Source organism: Argopecten irradians, chromosome 1 (assembly GCF_041381155.1).
Source record: "Argopecten irradians isolate NY chromosome 1, Ai_NY, whole genome shotgun sequence".
NCBI lineage: Eukaryota > Metazoa > Mollusca > Bivalvia > Pectinida > Pectinidae > Argopecten > Argopecten irradians.
This window is the reverse complement of record NC_091134.1, coordinates 21,827,485-21,842,809: the sequence shown is the minus strand read 5'-3', so window position 1 is coordinate 21,842,809 and position 15,325 is coordinate 21,827,485. Positions and strand designations below refer to the sequence as shown.

Here is a 15,325-nt window from a genome sequence, read left to right as displayed (position 1 = left end):
GACCCATAATGTTATCTGGAATCATAGAGATTATTTGTTCATATTTCTGTCGTTGTTTGTTTGATTAATTAACGTCCTACCGCCAGGTTCATGTAAGGACGGTCTCCCATGCATGTATGCGGTGTGAAGCGTGTGTGAAGCGCGAGGTGCTTGTTTTGGGAGACTGTGGTATGTTCGTGTTGTGTCTTCTTGTATAGTGGAACTGTTGCCATTTTTATAGTGGTTTATCACTGAAGCATGCCGTCGAATACACCAAGCAACACAGCCTGTCTGGTCACGTTATACTGACAAAGGGCGAACCAGTCGTCCCACCGCCTTAATAGACTTTGGTGTGTCTCGGTGAGGGGACAGAACTCAGAGCCTAAAGGCTCAAGGGGGCTAGCACCGAAAACCAAACGAGGCATTGGCAAGGGAGACGGTAGATCTATACATGTACATTGTACAATACACGCCCTACCTGCAGGAATGAATGCAAAGTAATACATTATACATGTAATGATCATAGATGTTCGATCCTGCTATCAATATTTTGTCGGCCAGGATGTGATTATAATTATTAATAGTTGAAAACAAACATAACATTGATCAGTGTATTAATATAATTACGTGTAAGCTATTTGTATCCTTATACCGTCTCAACATGTACATGTACAATTGTACATATACATGTATATTTTACTGTAGGCCTATACCAAATTCCAAACGTGAAATATGGATTGTTGGGTCAGCGTGTATACTTGTAGAATTTCGAAGGAACCATATTCTTGAATTGAACACTTCAACATTTTGGGACTTCTTGTTCGATCTTTTCCCGCCATTTTGTTTTATCTGGACAAAGAACGATAACTCTCACTAGACAAAGATGGCGGACGTGTGATCGAAGGCGCTAGGTTGAGCTGAAGCTTGTACTTTTTTCTCTGAACCAAGTTATAATGACAGCTAAATATGATGTCTGTTGATCCACGGAACGCAGAGTTAAGTTTGGAATCAGGATCGGGTAATTTCTATGGATTATACCGTTTTAATACTTGTACAACACTCATATAATATGTCTCTGACTTCAGACAAATTTAAGGTTCATGTAATGGCTTTAACCAGTGATATTTTGCAAGCCTATAACTCATTACTGTGCTGCAATTGAACAAAACTAATGTCATTAATTGTTGGTATGTACCCTGGCTAACTGTCAGTGAATTATTGTGAAGCTGCTTGTAAACTGTGAGATATGTTATTTGTGAAGCTGTGTGAATTGCTTGTAAAATTCAGTAAAATATAACGTGAGGCAAAATGTAGCGGGGAGCTATGTATATTTCTGGAGATAGACATAGAACTGGTTAAGTTACTCTGAACATGACAAGAAGACTCTTCACGAAAAAAATAGTTCAACCGATCTGTTTGGGCCAAAAATGCAAATTTCCGGAAAGAGCCTCAAAGTCCACATTTTAACATTTTTTCTTAAATAGTCTTCTTGTCATGTTCAGAGTACCTTATAGTGTATATTAGAGCACTTGTATCAATTAAAATGTCTTCTTATATGCTATATTTTGTGATCCCCCATTTAAAGTTTGCATTTACGACAATAGGCTCCTGCTATTCGCTGGTCCGATTTTGTCAAACAAACTGTTGGAGTACCTGGCATAGTCACTACTGAACACGATAGCATGCTTATTTGGTGCCATCAATGCAATTCACACGAGTTCTATGTCTTCTCCAGAAATATACATTTTTCTCTTATTTTACTGAAATTTACAAGCAGCTTCACAAATTACATATCCACAGTGAGACGACAGTTAGCCAGGGTACATACCAACAATTAATGACATTAGTTTTGTGCAATTGCAGCACAGTAATAAGTTATAGACTTGCCAAATATCACTGGTTAAAGCCATTACATGAACCTTAAAGCAGGTTGGGCACATGTAAAATTATAGCTATACAAAACTGACGGTAAACAACCTTTTTGAAAATAAAAATGCTTCCGCTCAAAACCGACTCATGAAACATGCAGTGGTTGTTTATAACGAACATTCAAACATATTGAAAGCAGTTTTGAAAAGGTATAATTAAGCTAATTAAGTTAATTAATGCTCTATTGTTTCGAACGAAAAGTGGTTGCATAGTGTTCAAATGATCCTTATACACATTCCCTGCAAGTGTCAGGAGTCGGTTTTTAGCGCAAGCATTTTTATCTCCGGAAATGTTGTTTTTCGCTAGTTTTGTATAGCTATACAATGTAAGTAGCTATTATAGGAATAAATTTACATGTGCCCAACCTGTAAAACGGTTAGTACATTCTGTAACAACGTTAGATGATTCGCCATTAACAACATAATTCTTTTCTAGCCAGAAATCGTTTAAAGAGAAAAAAAGTTATATGTATAGAATAGAAGTGTACCCTAGTAGATAATAAGAAATGTATTTCAGTGAAATTGGTCAGATAACAAGCTTGTTATTATTGGGACAAGTTGACAGTAAATTAGCTATAGACAATAACATGTTCATGTAGGCCTACATATGCATGTAGCTCACATGAATCTACATTATATTGTACCAGAAACATATCTACATATATATATATATATTTCTGATTGTACCTATGAATTCTAGATGTTTCGGTAACGAGTCTTTTCGGTAACAAGTCGTTTCAGGAGTATCGAAAAGTCTTACGATCGTTTTGTTACATACGCGAGATTTTTCGGTACATGGATATAAAAAATTTTGGTATAAATTTTTAGTGGTTTTACTGAACATGTCTTCATTTATTTGTGTTTTCATGGAATATTTGCGACTTTCCTTGCATCAACGAATTACATTAATGTAAATTCAATATGTACTGTGTAATCGATATCAATCGGCAACCAAATTCTCCTAGAGCTATAAAATCTACAGAACGCTTGTAAATTACTTTATAAACAGAGTTTTTTAAACACGCAAATTTGCATTTTATTTCCATAATAAGGCAAGCACAAATAATAGAGCTTTAAAATGACATTATTTAAGTATATAACAAAAATACAATTGTATGTACTATAAATCGATGTCATACTGCATTAACCATGCAGTATCAAAATTGTATAACACACCATTAGGGCTAAAAAGATAATGTTGATAATTTTACAACGCATCTTGTGAAACTGGCTCATATGCATTTGAAAGGGGAAGAATCTAGTGTCGCGTGCCCCTCAATTATACCTGAATCCACTCTCATCATCAAAGGGACGTCCACGGCAACGCGTCAAAACTTTGCAGGAAGAGAACTTTGATGTGTAAATTTAGCACTAATAATTAAGTTTGAAAGGGAACAGAAATACGAATCTTTAATCTACAATATTCGATATTATGATCCCTTTTTCTTTTGGTTATCATTAATATCACGATCCTCCTGAACATTGTTTGACATTCTCACAGCATCTCTGGTACCCCTCCGAAACTACATAAAAGTACCGAAACAACTTTTCTATGTGTCCCGAAACGACTTCAGCTATGTTACCGAAAGGACTTCAGCTATGTTACCGAAACGACTTGTTACCGAAACAACCTGATACCGTACCTACTAGCCCGATTAGGTTTTCATGTTGTTCACTAAAACAAATTGTATAATAATATAAATGAGATTACATTTATGAGACTGAAATATATATACGTAGCTATCAGATTGTTATACAAGTTCTGTAATAATGATAAGATTCTTTATTTTGACCTTATTCCATGGCCAGTGGGTAGCAACATTTTGTGCGAGTTCCTGGAGGTGGCTATTCATTCCATCCTCTACCTGAGGGACCTGTATCCACGCAGTGTCTTCGAAAAGAGGAAAAAATACAATGTACCTGTTCAGGTAAATTAGTGATAATTGATAAGATGATCATGATCAAGTATAACCATAATAACTTGTGTGTATAAAACTGTATCGTGAGCATGTTGTATATATTTTATCGAAACTTATAAACAAAATTAAGCCATTGAAAAGGATTGGGCATGAGTCCCTAAGTTTATCAAAAATTTAATACATTAACTGGTACATACATGTATATATATGTATAACAGATTCTTTATCGTTCTAAGAAGAGGAAGTGGGTGAGCTAATAAGGGAGTTTGAATGAATGAAACAGGTACATATGTACATGAATTTATATATAACATAAAGAGCTAAAAAATAATAACTACAGATGTATTACCTCTCAAAATGTTTTTGGAACTTCATTGAATCTCAAAACAATTCAATGAAGTGAAGCTATAGGGGAAGTAACTCTTAACATACATATAAGTACATATATGAGAATATCCTCATGTGTAACAAAGCTTATAATTGTTACACTACAGATGTGTCTTCACCCAGATGTGTGCAAGTATGTGGTCAATATAGTGGACAGTGTCCATCAACTGAACCAAAACAACCAGGTGGAGAAGATATCAGTGGTCATCCTTGGATCTGACCTTCGGCCATTAGAGAGATTTGTTATAGAGATTGGCCGACATATTCACACAGATCACCTCATTGGGTAACCTTTAAAAACTTTAACAACAGAATTATGGCCAGAGTGAAAAGAATTTCCAAGCTGATAATGCTGATTGAGAAAAATTGAAAACAAAATCGGGAAAATAGTTCAGATACAACAAAATTCAATGGATAATACCCTGGTGCTTAATAATAACCCTGATCTTTAATATTGAATTTTTCATATGAATTTGTTTTAATGTATTCAAAATTTCGATACTATGGGATCAGATCAATACTTTATACTACAGAGTATATGTTGAAACCAATTCCTCCAGATTGGGAGTGATGGGACATTATTATATCTCCTACAGAGAGGACCGATACCTGTACCAGCTAGAAGAGTCTCTACGTGCCTTCCTGCTCAAGCTGAATGTCAGTGATGCCCTTCTCCATCCACTCCCGAAAGGTAGACCAGAAAATAGACACAAGGTTACCACTCAAACAGGGAGAGTCAAAGTTGTGTAGAGCGTTAAAATGATCATTAATCAGAAGAGGAATATTCAACATCAGGGCTCTAGTGATGGTTATATATAGAGAGAGGCAGATTTTAGGGAGAAGTAATTTGCATCTAGGCAAGATACTTTAGGAAAAAGGCTTGTAAAGGGAGAGGGCTAATAATAGGGAACGCTTTACTTGTTCAGGTACGTACATGATAATGTTACACATATAAGGAACAAAAATACCTATATCTGTCAATTATGATCAATCTGCACATTGGTACTACATGTATATGCTTAAACGAGCCAGAGAATTAGTATTTTCAGCATTATGAATCTGATATAACTCATATAAAGAAATAGTTATATATATAAATATGAATGAAAAATCCATTTTGCTCCTTACCAGATTGTACATGGACCGTTCAGATAGAGACAACAGAATCAGCAGCTAACAGCATTAATGACAAACAGATGATTAAGGTGAGTGATAATCAGTTAACGAGATTCCAGACAGGCTACAAGTGTGTTAAATATTTTAGCCTGGCACAGTAACTCTAAATTGATTTCTTATTTTAAATGCAATTTTGAAATCATAATACGGAAGTTTACTAAAAGGGAAAGTCTTCATAATTTCTTGTTATTAATGAATGTCTTCCACAAAATTTCTTGATCCTAGATCTTTAAAAAAATTTATTTTGTTGTCTAAATGACATGCAATGATAATGAGATTATATGTAATTTCCCCTCTAAAGGGATTCCCATGGGTAGAGGCTGAGCAAAGAGAGACAAATCTTGTTGATCCCAACATTGTTCCCCTGAAGGCAGTGACCTCGGATTATGTGAAGGTAAACGATAAAGCAAACTCCATACATATGTATAACACAAGAATGTAAAGACCTTCAATTTCCCAATATGTCAAAGACAAGCATTCTTGTATAAACTGAGGGGCCGTGGTGGCAGAGTGGTTAAGATGTCCCGACATATTACCACAAACCTTCCACCTCTGGGTTTCAAGTTTGAATCCCATGTGAGTCAGTTGCCAGGTACTGACAGCTGGCCTGTGGTTTTTTCTCAAAATATTCTGGTTTTCCTCCACAATCAAACCTGCATATCCTTAGATGACCTAGCTATTAATAGGATGTATAGATTGATCAAACACTCCAAATAGCTTTACTTCTATTTATACATGCTCTTATTTCAGATGCAGATGTTTGTTGAAGAAACCATGAAGAAAAGCTAACAGTTCAACCATAGAAGTAGAGTTTCTGTTGTGAAGATTATTGGGTGGAATGAAGACTCTAAAATTACTGTTAAAAAATCATGTTACTGAGAGAAACTGAACAAGGTTTTCTGAAAGAGAGCATTACCTTAGTTTCCTCAGGGGAAATAGGAAATACAATGTAACACAAGTTTCTTCTGAGAAATAACTGCTGTTCAGAAATGAATTCACTAAATAATTCTAATTTCCGCACAGAGAATTTAAGTAACAAGAGCAGTTTTAAAAGGGACAACTGTTAAAGCTTCTCCAATTTTCATCTTTCTTGAAATTGTTGTAAAATATTTATTTACCTCCCAATGTGATAAAATTGGACTGTCCCAAGTTAGAGATTTGTCTGGGAGGTTTTAACTTAATTAAAAAAAAAAATTTAAGAGAACCTGCAGTGGAAAGAATCTTGATTACGAGAAATCTCTTGTGTTCATGCAGATGTAGAGAAACATCTTAGATACATGTAGTAACAGATATATAAATCAGGATCTCATTTTGTTATTATGTTATATGGTTCAATTATTTTATTTTTTAATGATATAATGTTATTGGTTTGATATGAATATTAAACCTGTTGATAAAAGAATAACTCTTTATTGTCACTGATCAAGTACATTTATTAACAAACAGGTACTTACAACATCTAACAATCCGTCAACATGGCATAACACAAATCAATTAAAACATACACATATGTTTCAAATACATAAACACTTAAAAAAATGATGATGATGATGATGATGATGATGATGATGATGACGATGATGAGATGACGACCGTGATGATGATGAATAGTATGATGATGATGACGACAGTGATGATGATGATGTGAATTTTTGATGATGACGACCACTGATGATGATGTATAATGATGATGATGATGATGATGACGACCGTGATGATGATGATGACAGTGATGATGATGATGATGATGTGTAATGATGATGATCACAATCTGATCTATCTTCGATTACATCAATTTACAATGTAATAGCTTTATCTTCTCTGAGCATGTATGATTTTATTGCTATATTATCCTTATATCATTATCTGTCATTTCCTTGAACCAATACAGTAAAACACACTTATAACAAATCTCTGGGAACTGTATAAGCATAGTTTGTTATACACATATTACAACCCTAATTTCTAATCATCGATGGTGAATGAAATTTATTAATATTGTAGGTGTGTTTTGTTATAAACAAGTTTCACTGTACAGGTTTTTTATGACTATATTGTTGATAGATGATTTAACAAACATCCTTTTAAAACAGCTCTCACCTCAAGGAGTAGCTCTAACAGACATTTTATTGTGATAAAACATATAATTGTAATTAAAAACTTGAATTAGTACAAGAACTGATTGTTTAAGCACCTTTTCAATCAATACATTATATGCATTTAATTAAAACATAAAAACATTTTAGAAATGTAGTGATATGTTTAGCTTATAAGCAATGATGAATATTTAATACTGCAGTAAAACGGATTTGAGAAAAGTAAGAGCACAATCTAAGAACTAAAAGTGTCCTCCATCTGCACATCATGCTTTGACATTCTCCTTTATAGACCATATTGACTCTATAAATACTCTTAAATTTGCTGTGTTAACACAATGTCCCATCAATAATATTCCAAATTCTAAAATAGTGTAGAAGAATTTTGATGATTTAAAAGTCCAGTAGGCAGTAGTTTCCATGACTACGTTGTGGGGACCACCATTCTAACGGGTTTGATATTGCTTGGATCAATAACTCTGACTCCACACAATGGACAGGAATACCCTGGATCAGCTTTGTAGTTACCCTGAAACATGTAATGGTTACCATAGTAACAGTAGTATACACAAGATGGTTACTACAGTAACAGTAGTATACACAAGATGATTACTATAGAAACAGGAATACTATACACAAGATAGTTACTATACACAAGGTGGTGACCATAGTAACAGTACTATACTCCCTCCAAGAATTTCAACTGATATATTTGTCACTCTACTATTGCTGGTCCATATAGAAGCTGCACACAGTCTAAGTGTGGAAGGGCATTTGGCCTTGCACATTTATGTCCAACCATTGTGAAAGTTAAGTGTGATTATACACTGTGTCACATACTATTTTCTCAAATCTGAAGGATTAATATATATGATAACAATTCACTTATATAATCTTTGGTTACTAAAGCATTAATTAAATACTTTATATGGTTACTATGGTAACAGTCATGCAGACTGAAAGCAGTTACTATAGTAACGAAATACAAGTGGTAAATAATTTATAAGAAATACCAAGAATTGTTTCTATAGCCAGACATTTATAGTTACCTTGGTAACAGTAATACAGTTACATCTAATGAACAGTAGCCTTACCTCTATACAGAAATAGCAGAAGACATGTCGACAGCCTATCTCCCGAGGGTTGGTTGGTTTTTCCCCACACACAGCACACGTTTCAAGTTTACGACTCGATGGGTCTGTAACTTCTGTCTTACTTACAGGTAATATTCTTCTCATTGCAAAGTTTTTGAGTCGTTGGAAATTAATCAATGGTAGTACGAAGAAAAGAAATTCCTGAAATGAATCAAAATACAATGAACATTGACACCAAGAACTCGTTACTATACATGGTAAAATACTATTACATTGACAATTATCAAGGAGGTCATCTCCCCTTAGTAAATATCATACAGATATTTATTTCATGATTCAAGTGAAAGATGATATGATCAAAACTATCATTTGGTATTTGTGTCAGAAATGGAAATAAATCAGTTTTCAATTTTCACAGTACAATGTTACATTGCATAACATTTAGAATTTTCAGATACTTACAGAGAATCCATGCCAAAGCAGCTCTCTTGTCATAAACTCAAAGCTGACCTACAATTATCAGTATAAGAATGTAATATGAAAACAATCAACATCACAAACAACAGTCAACTACAAAGTTCATGTATGAATAACACTTCAATATGTAATTTTTGTTTTTCTTTATAGTCTTTCAGCTTTTGACTGAATTTTGTATTGAGAAATCTGCAGGGCCTGATCAATCTTTCACTGTCAATATATTGACACGTTAATAGGATGCGAGATCTGAACGGTGATATTGTAAAACATCTTCAGACAAAGACATGATATCGTCACTTTGTTGATCTATATACCTGTCTGACACCTTGTTGGTTAGGGAACATTGCTCGGATACCCAGAATCCTCTCCACCAAGGCTCGGTACACACCCTGCCGCAGAAACACAAGGAAGTTGACCAGAGCTGCCACCTTGAGACCAGTCTCGGTCCAATGTAAGATCTGTTGGGCCTGACAACATAAAAGTGGTGTGAAAGCTATAGGCTCATTTTAGTGGAGTTTGAAATAATCAGGCATTTTGAAAATTTGTTTCTTTCTTTTCCAATTTGGACCAAATACTGGAAATCTTTATGATTATGATTTATGACAAGTTCTGATATCAAGAAATTTGAAGGATTGCCACAGTATCATGCCCAGCTATCATATTTTCCAAAATACAAAGGGGCTATGGTGGCCAAGTGGTAAAATGTCTCAACATGTTATATTACCACATGCCCTCTAACTCTGGGTCACGAGTTCATGCAGGACAGTTACCAGATTAACTGACCTGTGGTCAGTGGTTTTTCTCTGAGTAATCTGGCTAATTTGCTCCAACTATAAGCCTGGATTATCCTTCAATGACCTTGACTGTTAATAGGATGTTAATCTAATCAAATCAAACTTAAATACAAAAAGATAGAGTTCTACATATGAGTAATTGTTTCTCTGAACAGTTTTTTCCACCATTTCATCACCTAATGAATGTCTCAGTTTCATTTTGATCATCCTATTCTTTTTTCAAAGAGTACTATATATGTTTTCTCCCTCTGGAGGAAGATTGTTTATAAATCTATTTTTTTTTTATCTAGACCTTACTGATGTTGATGAGACTGTTCCTAACATTTTACCTTTTGTTTCCATCGCGACAGTTTCAGCATGTGAAGGATGTCACCACATCTCTCCTTAACCCATGGACACCCAATCAGAATCAGGGCGTACAGCAGTTTCTGTCGTGTACCAAGCCAAGGTTCCGCCCCCTGGGATTTCTGTGTAACGTACTTTAGATTGAGGATCTGTTGTCCTATAGTACAATCATGGGCGGCGACGGAAAACTGTGAAATAGGAAAAACTGAACTGTAAAGTAAATAATCAAAGGACCAGGAAAGATGTAGAACCTCTTACTATCGTAAGTTTTCCATCCAAAGGTTTGATTGCAATGATGTGCAAGAATTTTAGCAGACTTCTTCAAATCTATTCTGCAATTTATAAGTAATTTAAGTTGTCTCCCTTCAAATATGCACCTTCTTTTAGTCTATTTGCAAATATTCTACCGTTCATAGAAGTTTGGGTTTGCGAGAGTTGCCTCCCTTCACATTAGGCATTGAGCAGGGTGTCAAGATGTTCAGATTATCAAGTAACAATTCATTTCTCCATTAAAAAGTACCGTACTTCCTATCTTTTCCTATCTTTAGTTTCAAGGATGCTAGTATGCTGTACTAGTCAAACAATACTAGATTACCATGTTGAGAAAGTTCTGTCGTGCCACATGTATGCCTGTAAACATTGTTGGTGTAGTGCTATACATGTACATGTTGCTTAATGATATCAAAATTTCTTTCAATGAAAAATTTTGATATGTGATTAAAATGAAATATAGTAATTTATCTTAGTGAACCAAACTCTTTATGAGAATACATAAATGATTAATTACTATATTTTACACACAAAGAAAATCATTTAAATGGCATTTGAAAAACTTGGTAGAAAAGGCAGATTATTCCTGTTTACTTCCAATGAGACTGGTGAAAAATTATTTTATATTTTGCTAGTCATGAATGAATCATTTCAAGAATGGCTACTTGTACCAAATATATAAATGCTGCCAAATGGTTTTATCTATTTGTAATCTTACACAAGGTCACGTCACTGGCGTTCTGATTCAAGGTCAAAAGGTCAACTTAAAACACTGGTCTTCAATATAAAGTTCCATTTTAGCTATTATGTATCCTGTTTCAATGGTTATAAATATGTCGGTAAGTAAACAAATCCTTATCAGCAAGTATATAGGTAGGCCCCACATACACAGAAATCCATTTAGTAACTAAGATTTCTTGAAATGCTTTTTTTTTTTATTAAGACTGCCAATCACTTTGGTGGAATTGGGACAGAGTTTTATCATTGTACACACAGAGTTACATTATAGAATGTTAAACACTTGGCTTAGAACAATTTTAAAAAGTATACCTCACGATCTACATTTAAGACTCTATCAATCAGAGGTACTCAACCCGGGATCAATGTGTTCTATCACAGACCGATTTGATTGATTTGGTGGGCTAGAGGGCTTTATAGACTTGTAAATCATTGTATGAGGATACAGAACCTCAGAGGGAAAGTTTGTTTTTTATTTCATTCTCATAATCAATACATGTAACTATTCATGTAACTATCAGGACATCATATTTGGGAGGTTGAGGGCAGTCAGATAATTAAGAAACAAGAGGCCCATGGGCCTTAACGGTCACCTGATTTCAGATACAGAATGAAACAAAGACATGCATATAAACACTATATATTGGCCCATCAGGCCCTTGAAGTCAGTCAGTGATTTTATGAATTTGACTTTTTAATCTATGAAGATTATGTGAATTCAGAAGAAAGATTTTTGAAATGTTATCCATTTTGACCCCTTTTGGCCCCGCCCCTCTGGTCCCTGGGGTCGGCCAAGACCAATATGAATATGATGTTAAAATGCTATCTCAGGCTAATAATTCTAACCCAGATTGACTAATTTCCTATGAAAACTAAGCAAATAATGTTCATAAATGTGTTTTCCCTATATAAACTATAGTAAACTTGACCCCCTCCCCAGGGGGAAACATGAGACCCCAGGGTCATATAATTCACAATTTTTGTAAAGGACCTTAAGACCTTTCTATTTATGAAAAGTATTTGATTCTACCAGTTCCAGTATTTCAATAGAAGATTTTTGAAGTTTTAGCCTATTTGACCCCTTTTGACCCCGCCCCTAAGGCCCCTGGGGGTCAGTCATAGAAAATTTGTTAATAGGATTAAATGGCCATCTCATACTGATAATTCTGACAACATTTGACTCATTTCTTATTACAAATGACCAAATAATGCGCAAAAATGTGTTTTCCCAATATAAACTATAGTAAACTTAACCCCCTCCCCAGGCGGAAACTAGAGACCCCAGGGTCATATAATTCACAAACTTTCTATCTATGAAGAGTATTTGATTCTACCACATCTGTGAGTAGAGAAGAAGATTTTTGAAATTTTACCCAATTTTACCCCTTTTGGCCTCTCCCACAGCCCCCTGGGGGGTGGGGACCATATAATTAACAATTTTGATTGGCCTTATGCCTAAGAAGGTTTCTGCAAAATTTCATTGAAATTGCTTCAGCAGTTTTTGGAGAAGAAGTCGAAAATGTAAATTGTTTACGGACATACGACGGACGACGCACGACGACGGACAAAAGGCGATTAGAATAGGTCACTTGAGACTTCGTCTCAGGTGACCTAAAAAACCACCAACCTACAGTCCATACTTATGCAACTGCGCTCTATGACAGTTTTGAACCTGCAAACATGCAATCACTAAAGGTAAAAGAGTAGAAAGCTGAGGTACTCATACAAATCTCTAATCGAGATCCTCAAACTAAAAGATCGAAGAAATTGACTCTAACCTACATGAGCCTAGATTTGCTGACAAGGCAAATCGATTCATTGATATTTTGGTTTGATCACCATGAGAAACACTTCCTAATAAGATTGACGATTTGATGTCGAGTAAAGAGACATTCTTATAGTGTGTATATTTGTTTAAATCAAACTTTGGACCGAATCAAATAGATTGAAATGAAAATCGCCGAAGTAGAAGTTTAAATACACAACATAAGATTATGGACCAAATAGAATTGACAGAAATAAGAATTACCCAACTTGAGGTTTCAATACAGGTAACAAAGAAAGTGGTTATTGTGGCTATCAAAGGAGATCTGTTACATATTCCTATCATTCTGTTTATTCAGCAGGCATTTGTGAGCTACTTCACAGTACACATACAAAATTATTGGCTGTCAGAATCTACACAGGTAACACAAACAACAAATAAAATGTTAACTTTAAATTATTGTAAATATTTTGCCTGCTGAAATTATGAGTACGAGTCAAGTATTGAAAAACTTCTCAATGAGTTAGGTGGTCCTCATACTGTAATAAGATTTTTATAGCTTGATATGGAGAACATCCTTGCTATATTAATGGCATATAGAATCTAGAGTTTTTCTACATTAATTAAGGGATATTTGTTGCATAATTCATCAATTAAAAACTTGGTACTTCTTTGTGGAACAATAACAATTTCAGCTTTCTCATTACAAACCTGCTTCAAAGATTTGTTACCTATGATGTTTGAAATATTGAACTGTAATTATAATTGAAAATCCTTTTTCTGTTCATGTTAAAAAATGTAGCTTTAATTAGTAATTATTTTTCTTATCTATTTCTGTTCAAGTGTGTAAAGTCTATATCTCGATCTTCTGTTACATAAAGCCAAACTGCTGTATGTTTTGGTCTTTCTGCTTGCACTTTCACTTCACTATTTCTTTACTATTGAAATCGTCTCTTTTTGTCCTTGTAATTGTTAGCAATTTTCAATAGTTACAATAACATGACAATAAACCCATGGATAAAGTACTTCAGTTGTATCACCCTAAATTGGGGACGTCGTGTGTATCACCGTATCACAGTAACAACAAAGAGTTGCCATGTACTTATGTCATTGTTAAAAATATATTGAACAACTATAAAAGATTTAGAGTACAGCTGTATCACCGTCTCCAATTATAATGAAGATGTCTAAGGGAGGTTTAGTTGTAATAAATAATTTGAGGAGGAATGTTTCCCCCATTCATCCGGTTTATATTGTACCTATACGTCTATATGGTATTGTGTCCGTTTAAATGTCCCTCTACCTGCCATTGACGTCCACAAAATGGCCTGTCATTGTCTTTTGGAGGATGATTAGTGCACGCTTTGTTTCCCCTCAATAACCTCTGATATTTCGTAAGGCCACAGGTAAAAAATCTTAGCTTTATGGATAAGATAATTGTATATTCTAGTTTTCAAATACCACCAACTTTTCTCAATATGTCCTGTATATTCCCGAGAATATCATCAAATCTGCATGCAACGTCAATTGATACATGTATATTATTGGAAACAATAAATGCATGGAATCAAGTTACCCAGTACATGAAATCTTTTAATTGGTTTGAAAATCAGATAAATTTATTGTGTTGCCTACCTTGTATTGCAAGCATGTAAACATGGACAAGAACAAACTTGTAATTTAGTGCAAAAAATCTAGCTAGTTTTCTTATTTTTTGTGTATTGCATTCATTTAGATAGCTTAATCACAGTTATATTACATAGGGTTTGGAAGATTTCATTGACGTCTAAGCAGTGTCTAAAAGCTTTAGATTTATAGTAATTACCAAGTCAGGATTATGAGTTTATAAACCAAAAGGTGTGAAAGAAGATGGATTTCCGATCAAAATACTTGGGTAATTTGGACAATGACAGTTTCCAGGACAGTGGGAAAGGTTCAGACCAATCAACATCAGGGACAGTGACTGAGGAGAACCAAGCTCAGTTGTTAGAGGCCCTGGGATTGGACAGGAGAGGGAGCAGAGGCAGTAGCTATAGCAGCAGATCAGGTTCAGGCTCAGGAAGAAGTACAACCCCTGTATGTATTGGTTTTGGTTCAAACATTTTTGTGTACTAAAGCTTTAATCAACAAAGGTTGCAAATCTTCATGCAGTCAGGGCAAAGGTTAGAAGCCAGTTAGTCTCATTTTAAACATTTATTGAATATCCTTTTAAAATTCTCAGTCTTCTAAGAACAGAACAGGTATCAAAATTAGCGACAAATCCAGAGTTCTCAGAGATTAACCACAGATCCAAGGTCAGCTACTGCCTTTGAAAAAATCCAGCATTGGTATACAGTGTATGAATTCATTTTTTATCA

The 15,325-nt window shown here is 34.7% G+C and overlaps 2 protein-coding genes across 3 annotated transcripts; one reads left to right on the top strand and one right to left on the bottom strand.

Moving 5' to 3' along the window:
- Positions 1–833: 833 nt before the first annotated feature.
- On the top strand, positions 834–6,967 carry LOC138320753 (mitotic spindle assembly checkpoint protein MAD2B-like). Of its 2 annotated transcripts, XM_069263940.1 has the most exons (7): positions 835–997; positions 3,717–3,835; positions 4,321–4,499; positions 4,810–4,904; positions 5,345–5,418; positions 5,691–5,783; positions 6,140–6,967. In XM_069263940.1, the coding sequence occupies exons 1-7, from the start codon at positions 946–948 to the stop codon at positions 6,176–6,178; spliced, it is 651 nt and encodes a 216-aa protein (XP_069120041.1). In that variant the 5' UTR covers positions 835–945; the 3' UTR covers positions 6,179–6,967. The 2 variants fall into 2 exon arrangements, with proteins under 2 accessions (XP_069120049.1, XP_069120041.1); XM_069263948.1 differs by lacking the exon at positions 5,691–5,783 and having other exon boundaries at positions 834–997.
- Positions 6,968–6,979: 12 nt separating this feature from the next.
- Positions 6,980–10,862, bottom strand: LOC138318394 (peroxisome biogenesis factor 2-like). The gene is made up of 6 exons (XM_069260752.1): positions 10,791–10,862; positions 10,180–10,383; positions 9,371–9,523; positions 9,042–9,089; positions 8,580–8,780; positions 6,980–8,014 (listed from the first exon to the last, which is right to left on the bottom strand). The coding sequence occupies exons 1-6, from the start codon at positions 10,860–10,862 to the stop codon at positions 7,910–7,912; spliced, it is 783 nt and encodes a 260-aa protein (XP_069116853.1). The 3' UTR covers positions 6,980–7,909.
- Positions 10,863–15,325: the final 4,463 nt, after the last annotated feature.

Bases quoted from the DNA above. Each gene is read 5' to 3' on its own strand.
- LOC138320753 (XM_069263940.1), top strand. From the start codon at position 946: ATGATGTCTGTTGATCCACGGAACGCAGAGTTAAGTTTGGAATCAGGA. The intron at 4,905-5,344 runs GTAGACCAGAAA...GCTCCTTACCAG, and splicing joins TCTCCATCCACTCCCGAAAG to ATTGTACATGGACCGTTCAG. The intron at 5,784-6,139 runs GTAAACGATAAA...CTCTTATTTCAG, and splicing joins TGACCTCGGATTATGTGAAG to ATGCAGATGTTTGTTGAAGA.
- LOC138318394 (XM_069260752.1), bottom strand. From the start codon at position 10,862: ATGTACATGTATAGCACTACACCAACAATGTTTACAGGCATACATGTG. The intron at 9,524-10,179 runs GTAAAATGTTAG...TTATGTTGTCAG, and splicing joins TGTCGCGATGGAAACAAAAG to GCCCAACAGATCTTACATTG. The intron at 9,090-9,370 runs GTATATAGATCA...TGATAATTGTAG, and splicing joins ACCAACAAGGTGTCAGACAG to GTCAGCTTTGAGTTTATGAC.